General features: G+C 48.7%; 1 protein-coding gene across 4 annotated transcripts; it reads left to right on the top strand.

Moving 5' to 3' along the window:
• The first annotated feature begins 80 nt into the window (after positions 1-80).
• Positions 81-26,958, top strand: SSH1 (slingshot protein phosphatase 1). 4 transcript variants are annotated; one of them, XM_015878056.2, is made up of 15 exons: positions 81-146; positions 2,682-2,722; positions 11,613-11,716; positions 13,076-13,140; positions 13,719-13,840; positions 15,358-15,426; positions 15,817-15,882; positions 17,138-17,332; positions 17,573-17,666; positions 18,637-18,765; positions 19,584-19,630; positions 20,499-20,645; positions 21,321-21,521; positions 22,447-23,062; positions 23,476-26,958. In XM_015878056.2, exons 1-15 carry the CDS (start codon positions 81-83, stop codon positions 24,751-24,753), a joined length of 3,240 nt encoding a protein of 1,079 aa, XP_015733542.1. In that variant the 3' UTR covers positions 24,754-26,958. The 4 variants fall into 4 exon arrangements, with proteins under 4 accessions (XP_015733542.1, XP_015733545.1, XP_015733543.1 ...); XM_015878059.2 differs by lacking the exons at positions 81-146; positions 2,682-2,722 and adding an exon at positions 5,163-5,836; XM_015878057.2 differs by lacking the exons at positions 81-146; positions 2,682-2,722 and adding an exon at positions 8,189-9,250.

The raw sequence follows: 26,958 nt of genomic DNA, 5'->3' as shown, positions 1-26,958 counted from the left end.
AGCCGCCGGGCGGGATGGAGGCGGCCGGATCCCTGTAACCACTGTAGTATCCCGGCCTTTATCACCGGATCCACCCCGCCATGGCGCTGGTTACGCTGCAGCGCTCGCCGACCCCCAGCGCCGCCTCCTCGGCCAGCACCAGCGAGGTGAGGCGGGGACGGGTGGGGTGGGCCGGGCCTACGGGTGAGGCCTCAATAGGGCCCGGCTGTCCCGGGGGGGTGAGCCCGGCCCTGCTGTGGGGCGATCTCCTCCCTGTCCTTGGCCCCACAATCCTATTTGTCACCTGTCAGGGCCCGTTGACCCCCCGATTAATGCGCTGGGATGAGCTCCGTGGTTGGGTCTCGGAGGAGCAATGCCCTGATTGAGGAACATGGGGATGGTGTTTGTGCCCTGTGTTGGGTTCGGGATAAAGCAGTGTGGGGTGAAGGAGATGGGGCTCAAAGGAGGAGAACTCATCGCTCACTAATGCTCCTAACAGGAGGTTGTTACCTCTGCTCCCAGGTAACAGCAGTAGGATGGGAGGTGGTGGCCTCAGTTTTCACTAAGGGAGAGTTGGGTTAAATATTGGGAGAACTTGCTCTGAAATAGCAGTGATGCAGCAGTGCAGGCTGCTCAGGGACGTGGTGGTGTCACTGTCCCTGGAGATGCTCAAGGAGCGTGGAGGCTGGATTTGGTGGTATTATAGGCCTTTTTCAGCCTTTATGATTCTATGCAAGTCTGACAACCATCCCACCACCCCAGATTGCCACCAGCAGGTGGGTTTAACTGGGAGGGAAAGTCCAGGTGGGCTGCTCACTCTTGGCCCTTGCATACATGGGTCAGGCTTCATGCCATGCAGCTCACTGCCCACCAGTGTTTCTTGGTGGGGTACCCATGCAGCCCCCATTACCCACCAAACTCTCCTCCTTTAGTGGCTCTTGGAGGAGTCCCTTCTCCCATGTGAATGCTCCCTCCTGGCATACAGCTCTGCAGAGCCACAGAATTCAACCTGGTAGCTGATTTCCAAAGGAAATCCCTCCAAAAAATGCCTCATTTCTTCCCCTTCTCCCAAGGATGGATGTGCAGGCTCTGCAGGGCTTTTAGCCTATGGTGATTAATTACCAGAAGATATATCACTTTAAAATGGAAAATGATGACCAAATGTTCTTGCTAATTGTGAGTAAGCTGCTGTGGCCTCTCCTAACTCCTCAGCCTGAAGGAATGTAGGAAATGGATGCTGCTGCCTGCACGAGACTCGCTGTTGTAACACGCTGTAAATCCATAGGGGTGATCCATCAGAGCAGTGATTGTAGTCATGTATGATGGACCCCCTTGCTGACTCTACACCCCTCATGGGTAATGCCTCAGCACTAGTAGGGATGCTGTGCCCTGATGCAGCCTGTGCTATGGGCTGTTCCTCTCTTCCACTGTTTCTTTCCTGCAGCAAGGGGAAGTGGACTTGAAGCCGAGTCACTGGCTGCAAAAGCTGAGCCCAAAGCAGCTCCAGGGCCCAGCTCTGCTGCTCAACCTCATCTGGGATTTTGCAGCCTTGCTTGTTTAAAACACGTTGCTCTCTGTCCTGTTGCTACGTGACTGACCCAAACAAACACAGCGCTGACCTGGCTGGACCCTGCAGCTCTCTCAGGGCCACAGGCAAGGGGATCGGGGTGCTGCAAGCACTGCAAGCACTGCGGCTGCCTCTGGCTCTGCCTCTGACCACGCCATGTAAACAGACTAAAAATAGAGCTGGTATGCTTCCCTCCAGATCGCCGTCCATTGCGGTTGTTTGAGATGGGATCTGTGCCTCTTTCTTCCTCCCCATGGCTGTTCTTTGGTACCCAGACTGCATGGTTGTGTGCTTCTTGCAGGTTGCAGACTCTGACCCCTGAGTCAGAATGGGAGAAGGATGCAGAACAGCCTGGTCCCTGTGTGCACTGTGCACACACTCAGCTTTTTAAGCTTAAACGTGTGATGTGGAACTCCTTGCTTGTTCTTGAGTCGTGAGAAACCACCTTGGAAACAACTCACCCTTCCCAGAGCCCTGTTTGATGTGGGATTTAAGCAGTGTTAGTAAATAGCACCAGCAACATTTTGTTAATGGGGAGACACAGACCATCAGGAGATGCTCCATCTGAGCTCTGCTGTCTCATGCACTGCAGGTCTGAATAGAAGTTCCCCTGTTGCAGCACAATCCATAATGTCCTGGATCCCCAGCACAGCCAGCCCTGCAGGGGGATGCTGCTGCCTCTCATTCTGCTCATGCAGAAGCAAACGAGTGATCTTTGAGCTTTTTTCTTCCAGTCAGCTCTGGATGCAATTAACCCAAACTCTGTTTTCCTTTAATGTGGAATTTGGTGCATGAGCTGGTGGGGAGGTGGAATCAGGCCCAGCCCTTCCCAGCACTCATTCAGGACAGCAGCATCTCTCCCATGTGCACAAGGCAGGTTGATGTGCTTCAGAGTGATGCACGCTGCAGGACCAGCTTGCAGGATTAGGGCCTAATAGCCTTAAAGCCCCCGTGAGCCCCTTTGTCAGCAGACATGTATTGCCAGAGAGTCTCCTTTATCCTCAGCCCTGCAAAAACATGGGGCGCAACCACCCACTGTTGTTAGGATGGCCTTAAAGAGTGTGTTCTTTTCCTATTAGTCCTATGGAAACAACCAGCGTGTAACTTCTTCTGTCTCTTTCTTTTCTCCCCTCAGCTGGAGGCTGGCAGTGATGAGGAGCGCAAATTAAATGTGAGGTAAGCAGAGCTGTCTGGCTGTAAGTGTTGTTTTTGCTGTTGTTAATTGTGTGCCATGCATTGGAGTCCCAGTCCCACCCAAAACTCTGGCTGCTCGCTCCCCTTTCACTGCCAGCCCTGTGGGAGCTCTGCACTGGGGACAGCCTTCACCTTATCAGCTTGAGTTTTAGACAAGGGCTTAATGAACTGAAAACATAAAAGGGAGCCTGCTTTGTTCCTGATGAAAAGAAACTGGATAATTGCTGATCAGTTCTGATCCCAACACTTAGCTGTTATCTCAGCAGCTCTTTTTTTTGCTGAGGCTTTGAGTAGGGAAGGAAAGGGAGCAGAGTTCTGATCTTTCCTGGCTGTGAAGCCATCCCATAAAGAAATTTTGCTTCCTGGATTTTGGGATTGGACTGAGTTTATTCCTATGAGGAGGAAGGGAAGGCTGAGATGCCCTGCTGGGAAAGGACAAGGCTTCCCTTAGTGACACTGTGCAGGCACAAGGAGCAGTAACGACACAGGTAGTTTGGTGGCACATCCACCTAATGGGGCTCTGAGTGATGATGTGGGTTGCTCACTCCAAAACCAGCTGCTGCAAGTTACCCTCTAACCTGTAAACCACAATCCGAGAGACAAAATGTACAACACATCAGTGCTTGTGCTTCTCATTACAACTTCCTACTGGAGAGAAAAGCAAAGCCGCAAACGCTGCTGTTTTGAGTTTGTTCTTGTTCTTTTTCCATTCCCCTGTGTGGTTTGAGATGTATTGCAGCAGCGTTGGAAAACTTGGACTCTGGCTGCAACAAGGACAGAGCTGGCTGGGGTTGGATCCATGACACACATCAGGTTTGTGGATGTTAGGGCACAAACGTGATTATCCAGCAAGGGAAATCAGAAAGGAAGGTTGTTCCTTCATGGGACAGGAGGTGATGTGATGTATGTGTGGCATTGATGCAAACACAGCTTTGGTGATAGACGACCATCCTCCTTGCAGGAGTTGGATGAATCCCACCCTCTCCTGCTAGAGCTGCTCTGGATCAGTTCCTTGAGACTTTACCCGGTGCCCATAGGGTGGCAGAATTGCTCAACTTCATCGTGCTGCTTCTGCAGCAGCAGAGGGAACAGATCTGAAATAAACCCAGGAGTTGGCTGGGATGGTTTTAGTGGGTTTTAAATCCCAGAGCAGCCTTGTTGGAGTGTTGGGTGTCAGCTGTGCTTTGTCACATCTGCCTTGAACTCAGGGGTCAACATTCCAGCACGCAACTTTGCAGACCTCAGAGGCCCTGGTAGGTAGAAGGAAGGGTTTGTTGGAAACAAGAGCCCAGCCTGCTGCCAGCTCAGCCTGGGTTTCATGGGTACAGAATAAATGTGCTCCTACTCAGTTATGATGTAGCTCTTTCATCCACACGAACAGAGGATTCTCATTCTAGGCCATGCAGTTGGATCTGGTGATGTGAGCTATCAGACCTTTTCTCTCTGACACTTGGAGGAAGTGGTTTGTGTCCCAGATTTAGAACTGACCGCACGTTTTGCTTCTCTTTGCTCTGAGTTCCTGCACGGTTTGTGCCATTCCAAAATGCCTTAAAACAGAGACAAGGCGTATATTCAGCTTTTCCTTCAGAGATGTCACTGTTTGTATTTTAGAGACATTACTGTGCTTAGGAATCCTCCTTTTCTCTCACCTCCCAAAGGCATTCCAGCAGCCTCATCTCTTTCATTGCATCATCTGCTGCAGTCCTCCTTCCTGAATGCTGCCCAGCCATGGGATGCTCTGCCTTCAACCTTTTTTCTCCTGCAGAGCATCCACGTGATCTTGAGAAATCTCATCCAAGGCGAGGTTACGTTGAGCACACAGGGCTGTGTGTTAGCTCAGTTTCAGTGGGGAATTAGGTGGAGCCTGCAGGTTTATGAGCCCTAACCCCAAGCCTCTGCAGCCCAGCAGGAGGAGGATCACCGCAGGCAGGCTCCTTGCAGAGCATCGTTCTGCTGACATGCACCAACAGCCTCGTTAGGAGGAGCTCGTTAGGTTAAATTAATTGTAACAAAGCCGGCTTCTGCCTGGTGCTGCGGCCACTTTGGCTGGGGAAACTGAGCCACGTGCTGTATGGGGAGGATCTTATTGTATTTTATTCTATCTTGGATTTTAACTCACAACAGGCTTTTATTGATGCTTTGGTCTTTAACTTCTGCAGGGATTTCTGTGCATCTCAGCTGATGGCAGCACGCTGTGGATGGCTCTGAGTGGCCGTGCTTTGGTGTTGGGGGATATTCGGGGTAGGGGCAGCTGTGTGACAGTTGTTTGAGGGGAGGTCTTAGGGCAGAAGCTGCTGACTTTGTGCACTGTTCAAAACAGGATGCTGAATCACATCCTGGCCGGGCTGCAGCATCCTGCCCTGGCGTGCTCTGTACAATGGAGCAGTGAAGTGACGGGCTGGTGACCTGCTGGTGTTTCTGGCCTGAGGTGTGGCCTCGTGAGCCCGTGGGGATATCATTGGGCCTCACCATGTTGCAGTGGGGATATCAGGGCGAGCTGGGGAAGCTTGCACTCCTCTCCCACTTCTTCTTTGGGATTTGGCCTTTCCAGGACACTGCTGCAGGCTTGGTGCTGAGCAGCAGGATGAGTTTGCTTGGACAGCTGCTGGTTTGGAGATGCAGTGATTAGACCATTTAGGAATTATATATAAATCTTCTATTTTTTTTCCTTCTTCCTCCCCCCCAAACCTCAGCAGTTTGGCCAAAACCCTCTGGCCATGTTATCAAAGGAACCGACTGCATGCTGAACGCTTTTCTTTCCTGTAAAGGCCAGTGTGGTTACTGTTTACTTAGGCACCAAAGAGCCGGGTCAGGAAAATATTTTGGTTCCAAATGCCTCCTGATTTGTTAAATACTTTAATCTTTGATAATCAGCTGCCAAGATCTGCGAGATCAGGGATTTCTCATACAAATGGGGCCGTGGCCAACCTGACAAGTGCCCTTGGGAGGTTGTGGAGGATGTGAAATGGACAGGACACCTTCAGAGGCATGGCTTCACTTCCAGTGAAAAGCACAGAGGTTTTTATTCCATCAGCATTCACACGGTGCTCAGAGCTGTGATGTGGAAGCACTCTAAGGGCACGCTGAGAAAGCAAGGTAAGGCAGGCATAAGAGCAGCCTCAAATGAATGGCTCACAGCACAAAGCACATCCTCTGCACATCAGAGGGACCTCTGCAGAGCTTGCTTTGCCTCTCTGCCCCATGAAGAAGGCGGATGGAAGGGCTGAGGGCTCCACTCAGCCCCTGTGCACTCATCTTTCCCTGCGAAATCCACTCTGCTCACCCTTTTCTCTGGGGGTTCAATGGGTAAGGCAGCCTGCAGCAAACGCTAGAGGGGGTGCCTGTGTCAAGCTGGAACTTCTCCTACCCTTCTTTTACCCTGCGTGATGCTTCAGGATTTATTTTATTGTATTTTGACACGTTACCAGTGTGTCAAGTACTCCCTGGTCTCCGCTGCCTTTTTTGGAGTCATTCTGAAATGCAGCAGCGGAGCTGTTTTATGGGTTGCTGTGCCACTGCTGCTTCCCATGCTGCTGGCTGTGTCCTGGCTGACCTTCGCTCGCTCTGTTTGGGAGCTGTGTTCTCCAGCCATGGAACCATCCTTCACCTTCCTTTTCTTTTCCAGCAGTGTGGCTGGAGAGTTCCCACTTGTTCCTTGTGTCTGGGAAGCGCTGACAGTGGGTGAAGTGGGGTAACTTAATGACACAGCTCATTGTTTTCATCCCTTAAGCTGGAGGATGGGGCCATTTCTACCAGCTCAACTGGGGAATGGGATGGAGATCAGGGCAGGAGCTGCTCCTGGAGGGCTCATACCGTATCATAGAATGGCTTGGGTTGGAAGAAAGCCTCACTGCCCTCATAGAATCATATTGTAGAATGGCTTAGGTTGAAGGAGCTGTGGCTTTAGCATGGCAAGAAAGAGAAATGTTAGGAAAAAGAGCAGAAAGGAACGGGTAGGACAGCACAGGGCAAGGGAAGGGAGCCAGCATTTGGGGAATAAGCAGCTGCTGGATGGGCTGAGGTCTGTGGGGGGGGTTTGGCCCTCCAGCTGTTACAGCAGTGACCTCATTTTCCAGCGGGAATCTCAGAAATGCCCGCTGCCATTCAAAGTGTTCGCTCTGAGCATGTCCCATAGCTGGGGATGCAGCACTCAGTGCCTTCCCCATCTCTGCAATTAATGGGATGTGCAAAAAGGATCTGGTCTTTTTTACTTTTATTTTTGCCTTGTGAAACAATCTCTGTTTTATTTGGCCTTTCACCATCACGTACCAAGGATTCCTCGCATTTTCTCTCTCCAGGCCATTGGGAGCCGTTCTGCAAGCTTATTTTGCACGAGTCTCTGCTGAAATGGGGAGCTGCGTTTGCTTCCCTCTTCTTGCTTCTCTCTCAGACAAGGCTCCAGCTGTTACCTGGGTCTTGCTCCATGCCAGAATGGTGCTGGGATGGCGCTTGTCAGGGATAGCACAAAGCCATGGGATGAGAACGGAGCTGCCGAGTCCCCTCTTGTCCCCACTGTCCCCACAAAGCAGGGCTGAAGGCTGCATGGAGTGAGCAGGAGTGGCTGGAAGCAGTCTATTTATCTTAGGAAATCAGCTTTTGTGGGCTCCATGATTGATTTCATTTTTCTTTTTCCTCTTTGTGCTGGAGGAGAATTAGTATCTGGCGCTGTGAATGGCCTGCAGTGTCTCCAGCCCTTCTCAACATTCTTGTGCTGTGAATGTGGCCCACGCCTTCAGCCTAACAATGCGTGTTCAGACTCCTTGCATCTCCGCAGCCCTAAACACACCAGCCCTGCTGAGTCTTCTGCTCTCCTTACCATTCCTTGGATGGGGATGGATGGGGGATGCCCTGACTCCGTGGGGATGAGCTCAGGGCTCTGCTGTGGTTCACGGCTGATGTTTTTGATTCTGATGTTTTGGGTTTCTTCATGGTGTGGCTGCTGTTATTTTGGTGTGGCTGCTGAAGCCTGGAAGCAGCCCTTGTCCCCAGAGAGCTCCAGCTTAGCCCCAATGGACCGATGCCTTCCTCTGCCCTCATGCCATTTTTGTGTGTCATTCTGTTAACAAGAGAGAAATTAAGAGACTTAATTTGACAAACATTTAGTGACAGGAGAGCATGGCATGGCCCTGTGCCTAACAAGGCTCCATTGCAGAGCATTGCTGGAGCACAGCACCCTGCAGGGCACACAGTGTGGGTGCTGCTGAGGATGGAGGGTGACTGTAGACTGCTTGTTTGCCTTTGCAGACTCGGGGAATGGTGTTTTGAAATGATTATGAGGCGCTGCCTATTGTGTTCTGAAGCGACTTGAAATGTAATTGATGTGTGTTACAGCCACGTTCTTCTGGAGCTTTCCCAAAGGGGAAGAAATATTTCCTTTTAAAGCTGAGCAGCGTGGAGCCAGCGGACAGAGCAAGGAGGTGCTGTAGTCAAGAGCCATCTTCTCCTTGCAGAACTGCAGGCACAGCAGGGCCTCTGTTTTAAGGCCAGCAAAGAAATGCAGCTGTTCTATCAGCACCCTCCTACTGACACTCAGTTCTCCCAGGTGCCTGTAAGTTTAGGTTTTAGCCCTCTTAAGGGGCTAATGTGCTCCCACTGAGATCATTTGGTAAGGGGATGCACTGCAGCCCTCTTAGAGCTCCCAGATCCCATGCTACAGCAAAACCACTATGCTCAGTGTTTCTTTGAGAGCCCAAAGGAGCTGCTGGAAAGCAGTGATGCAGGTTAGGATTACTGGGAGGGCATCCAGCAAATTGGAGGGTTATGCTGTGTGCTCCAATGGGGCAGGACAAAAAGGGAACAAAAAGCTGCTTCTTCCTCTGGGGGGGACTGGTGCTGCTGTGGTGAAGGAATTAATCAAGGGTTGGTAAGAAATCAGTCTTCATTGAATTTGGTTATAGGGAGTCCCTAACAGAGGAATTCCAAACCACCCGAAAGAAGTTCTTGTTCAGCAGCGCATCAGCACATGGCTGCACCATAAGCTGGGAAGTATCCTGATCTGACCACGATGCCTTTGCCACGTAGACATTCCATTACAGGGCTTTAACTGTAAAAACCAGCAGGGCACTGAGCAATGTGGGATGTAAGCATCAACGAGATGCTTTTCACTTCATCCTGCCCTGCATCGCTCTGTGAGCATGGGGAGGAAACAAACAGCTCGCACCAGTCTGTAGGAGGGAAGTGATTAGACGAGCTTCAGCTGTTTTTTTCCCCTCTTGAATGGCCTTCTTTCATCAGGATATGTTAGGACAAGTGCTTTTTCAAGCCAGGATATCAGTGGAAGACACAGTGTTCTGTAGAAGTCATCCAGTTCCTGGGTAGCATCAACAGATGCGATTGCTCGGCGCAGAATATACGACCGACCTTTTCTTTTTCTTTCTTTTTGTGTGGGTTTAGAAGCAAAAGGATGTGAGTTTTACAGCTAGTTATGAATCTTTTCGAATTTACTGACTTCTGCCTGACTCTTGGGCCAGCACAATGCTTCTGCTGTTCAAAGAAAACCAGTCCAAATTAGTATGTATAAACCACTCGTATTTATGCCACTAACAAACGCTGCTTGCTAAGGCTGGTGCTGGGGAGGGAGCTGGGGGGGCTCTGTAATGATGGGGTTCTTCTTTTGTACTTTGGGAGGTTTCTTTTGTTTTTAAAGCTGGAATTCGGGTGTTTACTGGGACTGCAGGGTTTCAGAGCATCAGAACGCTGGGTTTTATTGCGTCACGCTTTTTTCTCACTTTTATTTTGTTAGCTATTAGGGGATTTGTATGGAGTGGCTGAGGGCAAAGTGTTCTCGGAGCAGAGTTAAGGGTCAGCATTGGGTAACCTCACCATTTTGCTGCGGTGTCCCGGGAGAACTCATAGTGGTTGTTGTGCAGCACTGTGCTGGTGGCATCCAACAGCAGCTGGGGAGCATGAGCTGACTTAGTGCTGTGCTTTGCGCACATGGAGACGCAAGCATTTAAGCAAGAACACTTTAAACTAGTAAACTAGACCAGAAATCTTGCTCTCAGTCACTTCTTCAGATTTGCTTTTCAGTTCATTGCCGTGCAGATAAATACCCGGTGGCAAAACGTGTGCTGTACTGGTCAACCTCTGCCTGCAGACACTTCTGCTCCCCCAGCACAGCTCTCCAACTGGGAACATTCTGTCTTATTGTGAAGGTTTCCTGCCCGCAGTGAATGAGAGCGTTAGGAGCTGTGTGTTATCTAACCATTCCTTTCCTCTTGCTGATAAACCAGCTGGGTATGCACGAGGCTGCTCTCTAGTGAACATCCTATACATTGTGTTGGTGTTGCGGCTTTGATGTCACTTCTGTCCTTTTTTTTTAACGCTTTCCTGTTAGATCTGGAGTGAGAAGGAAACAGGGCTCTTCCTGCCTTGCTTATGGGATGGACCAAGAACCTGCCTGCAGGGATTCTTGCTGTCGGTGGGTGCTGGTGGTGAGGGCTGCGGGGCCATCGCTGACAGCTCCCGGTGAGCCAGGGGTGAGTGCTGCAGGAGCAGTAATGGGGAAAGCTTTGTGCAATTGTCCTGCCAATAGCTTGTTGGTCTGAGATAGGGCTGAGGGAGCCTGGAACTTGTGCTATGATTTTTAGGTTGCTTTTTAGGAGGGACTGAAGTCTCAAATTTAAACCTGTTCCAGCTTTTCTGGGAGCTTTGAAGAACGTTGTGCATTCAGGCAGCTAACTGCAAACTTTGGCTCTGTCCTTGGAAGAAGGAAGACCCAACTTGGAGCAAGAGCTGGGAAGGCTTGAATTGATGACTTTTTACCACACTGCTGGTGCTCAGTGCTAGACAGAGGCAAAGACACCAGAGACATAGCACAGAACAGATGAGCACTGGGAGCTGCAGCTCCTGTGGGACCATTTGCTGTAGCATAAGTAACTCCAGCGCAGCACAGCCTCATCGTGGAGCTTTTATATTTAGTTGATAGCAGCCAGTAATGAACAGTTGTGTATGTTGGGAAGTGTGGGATGGCAGAAAGTCGGGCTCTGTAGCAAGGAATGTCTCCTTGCCTGACGTTTGGAGTGGGGTAGGAAGTGCAAGGTAAGCAGTTACTGTGGCAGATAAAACTTAGCTTAGGAGATGTTCATTTCCAGCCCTGTGGGAAACACCAACTTTACCACTTATGTCCAGGTCTGTTTGTGAAGTTCTCGCAGTGCATTACAGGACTGTGTAAGTAGGCTTGTGCTGCTCCTTGCTCTAACTGCTGGTTTTGATTGGCCTTCTCGTTAGCCGTGTTTCATTTGATCATGAATGCAGCTTTGTGTGTGTGTGTGTTTGTGCTATGCCCTCTCTTCCTATCAGCACTGTTTCCCAGGTCAGTTGTATCTCAACAGAGCAGAGAAATGCCTTTGCTGCTGGGTCTGTTGCTTTTTGCCCTGAAGTTTCAGTTCATTCTGTGCAGGTTTCACCTTCCCTCCCTGCCCTGTATGTCTGTGATTTATAGCCCCACGTTCTTGTTTCTGCATTCCAAAGGAATCTCAAGAACTGAAATTAATAGGGATTGATTGACTCGAGACCTGATCCGAAGTCGTTTACAGGTCTAAGCCTGTAGGAATTCTTACCCACTACTGTTTTTAAGTTACAGAATTTGATAATCAAGTGATAAAGTCGTTTCAGTCCGTGACAGCTCAGGCAAGCATCTCCTGCTATGGCCAAGCAAGAAAATGTTGGTGGAAAATGACACCATTCTTTGTGAATAATCCTGGAGCCATGCCTTGCAAGTGGCAGAATCAACCTTTGGGAGCAGCTTCTTGTGGCAGATCCTGCTGTGTTTTAACAAAGAGAAGCCCTTCCTTCCCCAGGCACACCGACTGGAGCACACGTTTTGCTGCTGTTTCCTTTGAGCTGACTTCCTGTGTCCTTTGTTTTCCAGCCTAAGCGAGAGTTTTTTCATGGTGAAAGGAGCAGCCCTCTTCTTGCAACAAGGAAACAGCTCCCAGGGCCAGCGAAGTCTCCAGCATCCTCACAAACATGCAGGTATGGATTAAAGCACGGCCTGATGCTCTGTTCACTCTTCCATCCCCTCTCCCCTCTTCCACACTGACAGCCCAATAGCAGGTGTGGGTGGTGGATGGCTCCTCTGACTGTTAACAGTGGGTTTTGTACAACCTGCTGTGGAAAACCAGGTTTTCAATCCACGTGTTTTGAATATGAACATTTGGTGACTGTGTCTTTGTTTAAACTTTTGCCATCCTCTTGGAAATGTATCTGGAGCAGGAATTTATTCTTTACAGACACTGTGGCATTCTGTAGCCAGCAAAGCCCTCTGAGCCAGAGTCTGTGCCGAACCCTGTCTTCTGCAGCCTGCAATGAAGAAATGTCACTTATTTCTGCTTCAGTGGTTTGATCTTTGCCTTCTCCTCTGGCCTGTGGGGAGGAAAATGCAATGGGTTGAGTCATGAGGCTCCAGCACCCCTTCTGTGGTTACCGAGCTCCTGATTCAGTGCATCAGGGACGTTTCTCCTAAGTGCTCTCCCAGCCTCCCACAGTCTGACTCCATATGACAGCATCTTTCTTTTTATTATCATTATTTTTAAACCACCTGTTGTTAGTTTTGTTCAATGCTACTTCTCAAAAGTAAGGAACACTTTTATTAGGATTTGAGGCCCTTTCTTAGCTCCTTCCACCCCCTTTTCTGCTTTCAGGAAATCCCCTTTTCAGTTAACTGATCTAAATCTGGCCTGCAGACATTTCTCATGGTTTGAGAACATCTTGTCCTTTCTCCTGGCGCACTCCAGTGTTCCAAGATGGTGGGAGGAGAGCTGTGTGGTGAATGTCTGTAAGGGCTGATAAGCCGACGGGGTTTAAGGAAGTTGGATCCCACTCATCCTGTATTTTTATGCCTTCTGTCGTTGATGGTTTGGTAATAAGTGGTTAAGGGGCAAGAAGAAATAAGCTCATCAGGGCATTTTGAGTGCAGAAGCATGTGGGAAAGGCACAGTGTGGTACTGTGTGCCTGCTGCTTAGTAAACACTCCAAGCACAAAGAGGCTGTTTGAATGCCAAGCGTGGCTTTGGGTTTCTTCAATTGTCAGCAATTTCATATACCCAGCAAACATCCTACGGAAGGAATTTTATCTTTTATGGAAAGTTATGAGTGTGTTACCAAGTTATTAGATGTGAATTTGGATTGTTTTCTTGTAGATTCTTTGTTCCTTTTGCTCACTTTCACCGAGCAGAAATATATCCACCACTTTGGAGCAGTTGTATGAGCAGACCTTTAGTTGATGCAGAAGGGATGCATCACCTGAATAGAGCCACTCCTGCAGCCCTTTCTCCTCACAAGCTGCTGATGTTCAAGTCACCTGTTCTGATCATTTCTCTGCTCTCACTGCAGGTGATTTGCCCCAGCACCTCCAGGTGATGATCAACCTCCTTCGCTGCGAGGATAGAATCAAACTGGTAAGAACAAGTGCATTTTCCTGCCTTTCTTTCTGTTGGAGGTGTTTGAAGCAGATCTGTACAGGGTCACAGAAAGCATCGGCAAATCCGTGGTTGGCTTCAATCTGCTGCACTTGGTTGCCAGCCCCACCATGCTTCCCTGTGTGTTCCTTTGGGACTGATCCTTACATCCAGGATATGAGTTGGGTCTGTGTTAATTACCTCCCTCTAGAATGGCAAGACAGAATGTTTCAGTGAAGGCTTGTCTGTGTGGAAGAACCCTCTGGGCTTCTCCAGCTTAGTGCACAGTGAGTGCTTCTACCCACTTTTGAGTTAAACATCTTTAGAAGAAATCTCCAGGTTGGGTTTGTTAATGCTTCAACAATGTAGGACAGATCATCCAGGCTGCTCTTATTTCTAATCTCCTGATTCCAAGTCAAACTGGCAACTGGCCTTGCTTGGAACTACCTCTTTCCTTATCTTTCATTCTGCAGCTAAATAAAGCTCTGAGGCACAATTACACCTGTAAAATATTAATCAGCAATGGAAGTAAAGATTATCCAAAAGCAGTTCTGCAGAGCTTGATGTCTTTTTCCTAGGCTGTCCGTTTGGAAAGTGTGTGGACAGACAGAGTCCGGTACATGGTGGTTGTGTACAGCAACGGGCGGCAGGACACAGAAGAGAATATTTTGCTGGGTGTGGACTTTTCCAGCAAGGAGAGGTACGTCTAAGGCAAAACTAGGCTTGGAAATCAGGCAGGCTGGGTTCTCTGGAAAGCTTGTCAACAGCCGTCCCCAAGCAGTTAATTTTTACGTACTCTAGCAAAAGAAGAGACATAGCTGTTAATTCTTCTGACTGTTGTGAGAGCGCTTTTTGTCTCAGAGAACTTTCAGTCTCCTTAGAATCTTTAGGCTCTCTATGCAGCTGTGGGCAAAGCATTCACTTGGAATCCATCTGGAGGACTGTGGTATCTACCTCATCTGTGGTAGCTTGCTGTCTCCTCACTACAAAATGCTTCTGTGGAAACGTTTCCTAAACTGGAATTTATTTGCTCCATCAGACTTCAAGTCTGTTCGTGGTGTGATGCAATGGAGCTGTTTCAGGTAGGTTAGCTGCCAAATAGGATCAACAACAACAGTGCAGAAGTACCTCCAAAACCAACAAACAAATGTGTTAGTAATGAGCTGTTCCTTTTGTCTGACTGATAAGAGCCCAGAATGTTTTGAAATGAAAATAAAACGTTGCTGCAGACCTTCTCACATAATTCCAGTTATAGGTGAGGAAACCAAGAACAGCTCTGAGCTGGAAGAGGTGAGGCTGCTTTGGCAGAGCTGGAGTTAGAAGGCAGAGCTTCCTGACTTGTTTCTGTTCCCTGGTAGATTGAGCACACTGCCATGCTGAGCTGATATGGCCAATGGGACTTTGTGTTTTTGTCTGGAAAATGTCTGTGGATTGAAGTGGGAAGGGAGAGCTTTTGCACTGCAGTGAGACCTGTTAGTGAACTCCTAGCAGTGCCTTCCTAAGGAGACTGTTGACTTGGCTTTGGTGCTGCTTCTGTGTCTGCTCTTAATTACCACTGTTGGTGTTAGGGAGGAAATTCCAGCATTAAATTCCCTTCTGGCATATTTGGTGTGCAGCAGCAGGGAGCGTTGGCATTGTCCTCTCCAAATCCATGGTGACCTTCTAGTAATTTGCCCCTGGAGGTGATTGTTGTGAGATGAGAGGAGAGATGGAAAAGTAACAGCACATCCATCCTAACTGCAAGATCCGCTGCTGGTTCATTCAGTTGCCTCTGAAAACCGAGGGATTTGTTAATTAAGGAAAAGCGTCACACATAAAGAAATCTGTTGGCATTAATGACTCATCGAGGGACTCCAAGGCTCCATGTTGGGGCTGAAATGGCACTTCTCAGCTGTGTGCTGGCTGCTGGCAGTTGGGCTGGTCAGGCTTTTGTGGGCTTTATTCCTTGTACGTGTTTTTAATAAGAAACTTTTTTCCTCTCAGAGTTTTAGGGCGTACGTTGTCTACGTGTGCGTTCAAACTGGCTTTTGTCAGAGCCTTTGATTCACTTTAGTTGCCCATTTCCTTATGTGCTACACATTAAATAGCTGAAGATATTATGAGCAATTACTAAAGCAAGGCTAGTGGACTTTAAAAATTAAAGACTATTAATAATTGAGGATATTGGCATGACTGCATTGTGGCCTATATTTAACATCCTTAACGTTTCTCTTCCAGTAAAAGCTGCACTATAGGAATGGTTCTTCGTCTGTGGAGTGATACTAAGATCCATCTTGATGGCGATGGGTAAGAAACCCCATTGAAAGGATAGACATGAACGGCCTTCCCTTCTGGGGGTTGCTGTGGGATAGAGACTCTCACCATACAATTGAAGTCCCGGTTTCAGATTCGTGGCTGCAGTCCTTTAACTCAGACACTGAGTTTTTCTTTTGCTGCCCTCAGAACGCTCAGTAGAACCTGTCGTATCCAGTAAGTGTTTACCAAAATCCTGCTCCAGGGGTGGAGCTCCCATTCCTGGCGCTGTATGGCAGGTGTCCACTAGTTGCTTTTGTTAGGGAAGATAATGGAAAATTGGTGATGGAAATTCTCATCCCTTATTCCTTTAGATTATCTCTGAGAAGCAGCCTGAGGTGCAGAGAAGAGCAGTTTGTGACTGTTTTTTCCCCTCTCTCTTAGTGGCTTCAGTGTGAGCACTGCTGGGAGAATGCACATCTTCAAGCCAGTGTCGGTACAAGCCATGTGGTATGTGTGCCAATTAGCTTTACTGAGAAAGAGGCTGTAATTTCTGTGAATGAATTAACAACAAACAAACTGCGTTTTAGCATTTTCCATAACTGGTATTTATCAAGCTGCAGCTGAGATGCTGCTTCCCTCTATCAGCTGGTAGTAATGCTATAAAGGGGCTCTGGGAGCACTGATCCAAAACCAGCGTCTTCTGCTGCAGCTGTGTGCTCTGTGACATGAGAGCAATGGGAAATGGCACTAATGAGACGTACAGACCTGAAAGCCCAACGTGAATTCATCAGGCTGCAAACCCAGCCTTTCCTCTCCACGCATAACCTCCCTGGCATGAGGGAGTCTTGTGACCCATTGCCAATCTGATGGCATTTCCAACTCTGCCCCATTCCTGGGGCCAGGCTGGGGCTGCTTCTGCATGGAAACTTTCCGTGTCACTCTGCAATCATGCTTACCTTTCAGCTCCTGTCACCCCTCCCATATGCAGGGATTCCAAAATGCTGAAGCAGAGACTGTTGAATCAGCAGCAGCTGTGCCAGCAAATGCCTTCTTGAAGAGGCTTTATTTGCCCCAAACAGGACAAATGCCTCTCGTTGGGTACTTTGTGGAGCCTCAAAACTCCTGTGCTTGTGATAGCTGGTAGGGACAAGATAAAGGGGTAGAGAATGGTGATGTGTTAGGGATGGTTTGGTACAGAAACAAACAAAACTTGTTCCTGTCATTTTTTGAACTCGACCCCTCCTGTTGGCAGCCTTAGATGTGGTTAATATGTTCACTACAACGACATCTTCAGAGCAGAGCATTAAAAGAAATAAATAGAAAGGAAAAATGGAGGAGGGAAGGGAGGAAAGAAAAAGTAATGCTAAGTTTTACAAAAACAAATGACCCAATCTGGGCCCTGTCCCTGGAGCGTGTCAGGGGCCAAGAATGCTGTAAATATGTATTTGACTCCTTGCTGAAGGTGGTTTGAAAATTGTCCATGTTCTTTATTTTCCTTTGGTCTGGCTTTACAAGTTAGCTAATGATTAGGTCCCACAGTGACTGTGCCTCATGCTTGCCAGTTGATGAGGAGAAAATCTGAGCCTCCGTCTCAGATGGGCTCTTGAGAAAGCCTCCAAGATGCCCCATGAACTCTGATGCAATAAAGCTGCAGCTCTCAAAAAAGCAAACTGCAACACAGTGATAGAAGTCTTCTATGAAAATCTCTTAATCCTGGTTTATGTGTGCTTATGCCTGTACAATTTTGTTCCCAATCTTGCAGGTCTGCTCTACAAATCCTCCATAAAGCCTGTGAAGTTGCAAGAAGGTACAACTACTTCCCAGGTGGGATGGCCTTGGTCTGGGCTACGTACTATGAAAGCTGCATCAGCTCTGACCAGAGCTGCATCAATGAGTGGAATGCCATGCAGGACCTGGAGTCCACCCGCCCTGACTCTCCAGCTCTGTTTGTTGACAAGTCAGTTCTCAGTTTTATTATGAAAAGTCAACTTGGTTCACAAGAGAAATCCCCTTTTGTTCCTCTGGCAGTTAATTTCCTTTCTCTACTTAAATGCCTTCTAATGTTTTTCTTCCATTTTCCTGGTCAAGATGCTTTCAATGCAAGTCCTTCCCACCAGCCCTCTGTGCTGTCCAAGTTGCATTGTCTCAGGAGTGTTTACTGCTGGTTTGGAGACATCCTTTCCCTTTTCCTTTTCAGGCCGACTGAAAGGGAACGAACAGAACGCCTGATTAAAGCCAAACTCCGGAGCATCATGATGTGCAAAGACCTGGAAAATGTGACTTCGAAGGAGGTAAATAGAAAAAACTCCTGCTCTTTTATTCTTCCTGCTTTTCCTTTTCCAGAGGATATTATACTGACAGAGAGACATTGTATAATGAGGTGCCCTTGGCTTTTGAATGTATTTCCAACTGATCCTCAAAGGTTCTGCTCTTTGGCTTTGCTACACCTCTGTTTCTCTATTTGTAAAAGAGAGTCATACCAATATTAGAGCACAGTTTTCAAGACCTTAGTAACAAGCCAGAGCGGTGTCGGAGGTGATACTTCATTACAACTGGCAGCACTTGTGGGCATGTCCAAGCAGTGAATTTGGAACCACTTATTCCTCACAATCACACAAGCAAAGATAGCTCTCTCAAAAGATGCAGTTACTGGCTGTGTGTCCTCCCAGCTGTGACTATGCCCCGCTGTTTTAGAGAAGCATCCTGGTCTTCACTTGTTCATGGACACAGAGCAAACTGTGTGCTAAGTAGCAGCGTTTTCCTTTCTCCTCATTGGCTTTACTTCAAGGTTTTGTTTTCTTTATTTCTGAACAATGTCAGAGAGGCTTACAGGTGAGACCTTGCTGGTGCGCCTATGGATGAAGAGTCACAAGTCAAGGCTAAGACTAGTTTGAATCTGTCCCACAGGGACACAGTGCAGATGTACTTGGAGCAGATGGTAATAGTTCTATGTAGGTTTGGGTTTTGAGTTTCATGTTTGTTAGTTGCTCTCCTGGGTCTTGTTCATCTCAAGTTATTTTTTGGAAGGAGGTGCATGATATATGTGTGTTTTACTTGGATGCTATCTGAAGCCTTCTTCACAGATCTCAGATATGGGGGGTCTAAGATGCCACGTAGTGAGATTCTTTGCCTCCAAAAGGCTGAATCCCTCCTGCTGTCTTTAATGAAGTACATAAAAAGTGTTTTGTGAAAGAGTGCCAATAAATGTTTCTATTGAACAGAGATGATTCTAGGTGGCATCCTTTGTTTTCTGCTCTGCAGATCCGGAATGAGCTGGAAAAACACATGAATTGCAACTTGAAAGAATTCAAGGAATTCATAGACAATGAAATGCTGCTTATCCTGGGTCAGATGGACAAACCCTCTCTGATTTTTGATCACTTGTATCTGGTAAGTTGCCCTTTTAGGAGCTCCAGCAGAGCTGAAGGCTCAGTGGGAGCGACCTTATGGGTCACTGGGGGATCTGCATTTGGTATCAAGTTCTGTGTGCGTGGCCAAAGCTGTATGAGGAGTAAGACTGAAGGTCCTGTGCCCTTCAACTTTATGTTGAAGCAAAGATGTGTGTTCTATGTAATGTTTTGCCACTAGATGGAACTCCAAGCAAAACCAGATGCTGCCATCTGGAACAAAGACTTGCTTGAGATGAACACATTTGTGCCTTTTATGCTGGGGTCACTTTTAGGTGTTTTGTTATTTTTCCTGGAGAGAGTCAGACAAACTGCTGATGTCTGAGGGCAAAACTGGCTTTTAAAACCCTATTTAACTTTCTGTTTTGTGGATACAGTGAGATCCGATGTAATCACCTCCAGAACTTCCAGGATTTGCCTCACACTTCTCATATACGTAATTGTGATCCCAGTTATGTCACACATCGTTATTTTTCTTTCCCTGCACTATTTATCTATGTGGTTAGAAACCCAGAATGGCCAGGGAGTGGTGATTTGGGGTTGAATATACCCCTGACTCCTGCATCTTACAGGATTTCTTCCTGCACAGACCCCACGTCATTTTGTCCCCAGTTCTTCTGATTTCAGAGGGGCTGTGAACATTCCTTGTACCTAAATTTGAGGCTGTTAGGACAAGCCTGGTCTGGCTGCAGCATTTAAGTTGGCAGCTGAGGAGTAGTGCTGAGAATGGGGGCAGTTCAGTGTCTTAAGAAATGGAGAAGCTCCTTTGAAAGATGGTTTTTATCTATGTGACTGTTGCAGGGGTCAGAATGGAACGCCTCTAACCTGGAGGAGCTGCAGGGCTCGGGGTGAGTACTGCGCCTTCCAGCCTCTGAGTCATTTGACTTTTACACTGAGGTCTCTTGAGATGCCATGTGGCATTTGTAGATGGTAGGGATGAGTTCCCAGCAATGTGGGTAACTGATCATCAGGACTTTGATCAGGAAAACTTTCCTACCTCGTTTCCATCACATATGAAGTAGAAATAACGAAACTTCAAGATCTCCCAGTGTGTAGCAACCAAGTATGAAGCAGGCATACATGCTGTTGTGTCAGGTGTAAATTCCTGCAGGCTGCAGAAGAGCAAATGTTACAGTGCAGAGTTCAGGAAAAACTCCATCTAAATGGAGCAGAACTTCCTGTGGATGAGCAATCCCCACCTCACCTGCCCAGACAGGCAGCTGCAGGGCTGTCTTTCACTACACTGTCATCACCACGCCACTTCTTGGCTTGATTTATTTTTAGGCTTTTTGGATGAGTGATACATATAATATTTGCAGTTTTCCCAAGGCATACATCGCCTCTGATGTGAGAAACTGCAAATTATTGCTCAACAGCATGACTAAAAATGTTTAATTTGGAATCCTTGGGAACAGATGTCTGAACATCTTTGAGCAAGTGGATCAACCAGCATGTCAATGCTTCTGGTCTATGGTGAGGGCGTCTTGACATGCAGTGCCTAGAAGTCAAAGCTGGGCAAACTCTGAAACAAATACCTGCAGCCTTGATTTATCTAAATGATATGAAGTAGTAAATCAATGCGGGCCTTCATTCTCCCTACGTATGTTGTAAACCCTGCTGTAGTGTTTGGCAGGAATCAGGAGATTCACAATGTGCATCACTTTCCTTTTTGTGACCGTGGCAGTTCAGCTCCATTTTTCTTTTCATTCTCCACAGCATTGACTACATTTTGAACGTGACCAGGGAAATAGATAATTTTTTCCCTGGCTTGTTTGCCTATCACAATATCCGGGTGTATGACGAGGAGACGACTGACCTCCTGGCTCACTGGAACGAGGCATATCATTTCATAAACAAGGCCAAGTAAGTGGGCTGGGGGACGTGGCTCGATATGAGAGTGCATCCAAGCAGAGTGCATCCAATCCAAGCCACAGGAGAAGCTGTCTGAGGTCTGGGGGAGGTGACACTGCCTCCATGTGCTCCAGCCAGCTCTGCAGCTGGAGGTGGCAGCTGGGCTTTGTGTTACATCTTCTGCCAGGAGTTCTGTGTCCCTAGAGCTTCCGTGTACTTTGTGTCTTCCTGTGCCGGTTTTAACCCATTTCTAACCTACGGCTTTTTAAATTACTATTATTTTGTTTTGCTTCTAAAAGGAAACGAGGACATTTCCTCTACTTGAGTTGTTCTGGAAATATTCCAACACGTGTCCTTGTTGGATGAGCCTAAGAGATGGTGGCAGAGCCCATCACACCCTGCTGGCTGTCACATGCAGGTGGTGCCTGCTTATCCTTGTGCCCAAAGCATTGGGCAAGTGGGTGGGAGGCTTCATGGCAGCCTTTGGAGTGACAGCATGGCTGAGGCTGACCTTTCTGGAGACGGGTTCTTCTCATAGGCATCTTAGTCTAAAACATTTGTGACCTACAGAGCTGTGGTATTAGAGCAGTCAGCAGGACAAAGTACTGCCCCTCCACCATTTAAGACATTAACAACATATATGATAAGCACAAAGATTAGAGAGGTGTTTTCCTGATCTTTCTGCAGGAAGAATCACTCCAAGTGCCTGGTGCACTGCAAAATGGGCGTGAGCCGGTCTGCGTCCACTGTGATAGCTTATGCAATGAAGGAGTTTGGCTGGTCACTGGAAAAAGCCTATAATTACGTGAAGCAGAAACGCAGCATTGCAAGGCCAAATGCAGGCTTCATGAGACAGCTCCTGGAGTATGAAGGCATTTTAGATGCAAGGTAAGGGGACAGAATGAACAGAAAGGTGATCTGCAGGAAATCAAGGGACCGCATTATAGGCAACAACCTTCAGAGCTTCAGTATATCGCAAAATACTGAGCCCCATGGATTCAGGCAATCAACCCTTCTGCCAATGAACAAGACAAAAAGACAGTGACAGTGTGTGTGGTGCTGCAGTCTGAAGGCCTCACCAGCACACAGAGGGGCTCTTTGGAAGGGCAGAAGCAGGAGCCTGGGTCTAACTGCACTTTTCTAAACCTTTTCTCTGTCAGCCCACCCCAGATGGAAATTAGCTGTCTGAAGCTCTGGTGTAATTCATTGAGGGCTTCTCTGTACTTGAAAAGCGTGTTGGTGTTTCTCAGCAGCCAGACTGTTCAGAAAAACATTGTTCTTGTTTTATGAGGCAGAACTGAGCTTGGGCAGAGTTGGAGGCAAACCATTTTCAGTTCTGGGTGACCATGCCAATCATGAGGCTTTGTCATTGCAAAGGCTGTAGTATCTAATAAGGGTTTCTGCATGCTCCACGCTCCACTTGGCCTCTGCTCTGGCTGGGGTAGAGAAGGAAAATTTTCCACTCTGGTTCAGCAGAAGCCTTGCCATGAAACGTGCAGAGATATTGGTTCAGAGCATTTTACACTGGCAGAAGTCTCTGTTCCCATCGCTTCTGCAGTGCAGGGCCTTGCTGTGACTCTGCTGGGCCAAAGAGGTGCTGGGGGGTGCAGTGGGCAAACTCCTCTGATGCTCAGGATGGCTTTGCCCAAGTGGGATTGTGGGGCTGGACCTGCCAATCAGTCTGTTTTGGGTTGTGATTCTGCTCTGTGCATTGAGAGGGAGGGATGCTCCTGGAGCTGAGCGCTTTCAGCTTGTGCCGCAGCCATCAGCAGCTGCTCCTCTGTGCTCACTTGCATCTCTGTCCTTCCTCCAGCAAGCAACGCCACAACAAGCTGTGGAAGCAGCAGGCAGAGAGCAACCTCCCCCAGAGCACAGATGGCAGTGCAGGGTCGGGTGACTTCTTACTTGAGAGCTTGGACATCGACCTCGAAAACCGGCTGGCTGACCTGGACACCCCGTCACAGTCTGCGTACCTGGACAACCGAGCTGGCACGGAGCTGCCCGTTGGCTTCAATTATTGCTTCCGCCGCCTCTCAGATACACTGCTGGAGAACAAGGTGCCTGGGGACAGGGGCAGCTTTTGCCACGTGGAGGAGCTGGAGCGGGATGCGCTCACGGAGCGTGTGGCCTCGCTGGCGAGGCAGCCTCCAACTGTGCCTCCAGGAATGGCCAAAGGCCTGGAGCCAGCAGAACCACTGGCAGAACTGAGCAGCTTCTGTGAGAAGGAGGTGAAGAGGAAACGGGACTTCAGCCCTCGGAAGGCGAGGATGGTGCTGGGAGTCGGGGAACCAGGAGAGGATGGTATCAGGGAGGAAAACCCAATGGAGAAGTGGAAGAGGCGGTTGTCCATGCACAAGGAGGAGAGCAGGCTTAATAGGGAGAACCTGAATAACAACAACAGCAAAAGGAGTTGCCCGGAGGATTTTGAGGTGCGTATGGATCTGATGTGTAGGTGATTAGCATGGCTGACTACTGCAAGCAGAACTACTCTTCTCATCTTCATAGTGCAGTTTCATTTGACTTGGATAAAGCCTTCCATGCCATAATAAGCTTCTTCCTTTTCAAACTGCTTCTGAATGTGGCTTTGCTTGCCCAAGCTATGGATGTAGATGTCAGACAGAGAGAGCACACACATGTGAGTGCACTATAAACTGCTCAGGGCAACTTACTTGCATGACCATCACTTGAGACAGCGGGTATCCTTCCACTGGGAGTAATTGTTCCTGCTGTGGGGTGTGAGGAGACAGGGCAGTGGGCTGCCTTTGAAAGCTGTGTAGATCTCATGACCTTTGCTTCTCACTGTTCTGTGCTTATTCATTTGTCCTTATTTTCTTCCTTGCAGCATGACGCTGTGTTTGGGATCCTCAGTAAAGTCAAGCCTTCCTACCAGTCCTGTGCTGACTGCATGTACTCCTCAGGCAGCCTGGCTCCGGACTCGTTTGGAGAGCAGTGTGAGAAGCTGAACCCCAGCTCTGCACACCGCAGCTCCACCATCTGCACTCAGCCAGCCCTCCTCTCCCACCTCCCCACCTTGGGGGAGCATTTGCCCAGCAGGGCACGCATGGAGGAGGGAACTGGGACTAGAAATACTGAGACACTGCTTCCCCTGTCAGCAGGAGGCAGTGCTTTGGAAGCTGGTACTTGCAAATCAATGGTTCCTCATCAGTGCGGCTTTTCAGAGAAAGGAAAAGATGCACCAGAAATCCCTGTCAGAACGCTGCAGCCCAGGAGAAACTCACACTGTGACAAGAGCATCCTTAGTGCAGAAATGGTGAAAGAAGAGTCCCCAGCCAGAAAAGACAGCAAACCTACCAAAGATCTGAAGTCCTTGTTGTTCAGTAAAGACTTGGAAAAGCCAAGTGCTAACAGTTACTTGATGCAGCATCAGGAGTCCCTTATTCAGTTGCAGAAGGCGGGCTTGGTCAGGAAGCACACCAAAGAGCTGGAGCGGCTGAGGAGCCTGCCCTCAGACACATCCGTGCTGCTCCGGGAGAGCGCCCTGGGCAGGACAGAGCCCAGCATTGCAGAGGAAGGTGAGGAGCTGGTTCCACATCCCGGCCTCGTGCCCCTCCTGAGGCCTTCAGCACCCATACCTGGAGATGCTGAAAGCGACCTGGAGAAGCTGGAGGTTAAACGCGTGTTGGAGGGGACCTCTCCAAAAACCTCCACCCCCATGGTGTGCAGGCTGGAACACACGAGCAGCTTCACCAAGGACTTCCTGAAGACCATCTGCTACACCCCCTCATCCTCCCGCAGCTCCAACCTGACACGCAGCTCCAGCAGCGACAGCATCCACAGCGTGCGCGGCAAACCCGGCCTGGTGAAGCAGAGGACTCAGGAGATCGAGACCCGGCTGAGGCTGGCCGGCTTGACTGTCTCTTCCCCATTGAAAAGGTCCAATTCTCTGGCCAAGCTGGGGTGTCTTAACCTGTCTTCCGAGGACCTGTCCAGCGATATGGACGTGTCGACCATCACGGGCTCCAAGGAGGCCGTTTCCAGCGAGTCTTCCGGGCTCTGTGAGCCACCCTCTGCCCCACGGAGCACAGATGTTGGCTCCAAGATGTCAGCCAAGCCGGCACTTGGGAACATGAAGACTCCACTTTGGCTTGGCAAAAGTTGATGCCTTCTGTAGGGGAGGATGGGGGGGACCTGGGTATTATTTTGGGTTTTTTTCTTTATATTGTTATTTTTCTAAGGCATTTATTCATTGCACCGATCATCTGACTTTACACCATCACCCGATGCCACCTCTTCTTCCCCTCCTTGTGTCCTTAAGTGGGGAGGAAAAGAAAAGTAATGAGTCACAGATGGCACGAGGGGAAAATACAATTTTTTGCATGGCTTATAAGAGGACGGCGTGTGTGAATCGCCTGTTGTCCTGCAGGATGCTGTCTCTCATACTGTTTGCCAAGTATGATAATGCATTTGTGTGTGTTTCTATATGGATAGATACTTCCATCTATTTATCTATCTCTATAAGATGCTGAATTGAGGGTCTCAGCGAAGCAATTAGGCACGACCTTGTGTTTTTATGACAGAAATGTGGGATAACCTTTAAAGCGGCGACACGAACACTTACCTCTGTTCCTGCCCACTTCTAACTGTAGTTTGTTTGGGTTTTTCAAGGCATTTCTTGCCATACTGACTGTTACCTGAAGGTGTTCCCTTACTGTTAGCTGTGATCTCCTGGAGGAGCAGTGCTGGCCGTGCTGTCACTGTGACGTCAAGTGAAGGAGTGTAAAGCTGTGTTTGTACCGACTGTGATCTGTTGGCCGTTGTCCTTTGCTGCATGACCACGTGAATCGTTGTCGTCTCCTGTTTGGTGACCTGAAGTGCATCCAGGTTGTGTTGCTGTGGAAGGTTTCACTGTGCTCAGGTGGGGAGGTGCTGTGCCCTTGGGGTGTTTTTGCTGTTGTGGTTTGTGATGTCCCAGTGATGACGACCAAGCAGTGAGTGGCCGTGCACCGTAGTGAGTTTCGATGTGTGATGCTGTGTTGGTGTCGTGGGGACCCTTTGTTGGGCTGCTGGTGGCACACAGGGCAATGAACCCTTCCCCTACCTGGTGGGGAATGGCAGCTCCTGGCTGTCCGTGTTCCCTTTGCAGTGTGGAGGAGGCTGAGGTCAGACCGGAGCTCGCAGGATGGAGATGGCAAACAGATGCTCATGGAACTCCCAGGCCGAGAGTGAGCCCCAAACCTTTACAATCCCTGCAGAGCCCTATCAAAGCCATTTGTAACCATCCTCTCATTGAGGTCAGGGAAAAGCAGGACTGTTGAACTGTCATTCTCAGCCCACGTTCATCACAACCTCAATGGCTTGAGAAAGGGAGCTGTGTGCTTTGCTGCCCCCCATGCCCAGAATTACCTTTTATCAAGACTTTTTATATTGGCGGTGTGAGGAGTTGTAGGGATTGGGAATCAGGAAACAAACATCCCTCTTTTTAAAGGGTCTTGAATTCCCCATGCATTTCTGCCACAAACCATCATTTGAAGCAGAGCTCCTTGCACCACGTGGGGCCCTGGAGAGGAGACACGTGGGGCTCTGCCTCCTCTGGGGCTTGGGAGAATGCGGGGCTTATGCAGATGCTGATGCCCACTGCCATCACCTAGAGCTCGTTGGTGGCACTGCCATCAGAACAGGTGTGCTGTGCCATCCTAAGGGGGAGGGAAGGGGGGGGTGTTTGTAGCCAAATCCGTGATGCTCAGCAGGCTTGGATGTGTTGCATGAGAAGGTAGATTGTTTGCTTTTGTTTTCCACGTATCGTAATGGTTCTTTTACAATGGAGTGCCTTAAGACTAGTTTACAAATACTGTGTATTTATGCTGAGCTATTCAACTCCGCTGTTTGCTGTTCATTTCTTGGTGCTTTCGGTGTATCTGGTGGCAGTTTGACTGTCACCACTTCCTCCCTCCGGCCCTGCTCAACCCTTCCCCATTTCATTGCTGCCCTGGGGGGGGGAGGGGGGATGCTCAGCCAACTCCTACCATGACCCAACCCAATAGAAAACCCCAAATGGGGCCCTGTTCTCCCACCTGGACCCTCATTAGGTTGGCTGAGCAGTCACAGGAGGGGAGCGAGGAGGGGGTGGGCGCTGCTCTGTGCCCGGTGCATCGCTGTCCTCTCTCATAACAACCTTCTGTTTATCCCGTCGTGTTTCTTAAGCCTGGTTTTTGTATTTCAATCAGTCTCTTTTTGTACTGTGCGTTGGCAGTAGGGGGATGCAGAAATGCACTTTTTTTTTTTATTTCCTTCTGTTTGTACAGATGTATATCGTGTACGTCGTGTGTCCCCGTGTGGAAAATAAAGGCGTCATCTTTCTTTTTTT

This window comes from Coturnix japonica, chromosome 15, assembly GCF_001577835.2.
Source record: "Coturnix japonica isolate 7356 chromosome 15, Coturnix japonica 2.1, whole genome shotgun sequence".
NCBI lineage: Eukaryota > Metazoa > Chordata > Aves > Galliformes > Phasianidae > Coturnix > Coturnix japonica.
The sequence above is the reverse complement of the archived record's forward strand: the minus strand, read 5'-3'. Positions and strand labels throughout refer to the sequence as shown.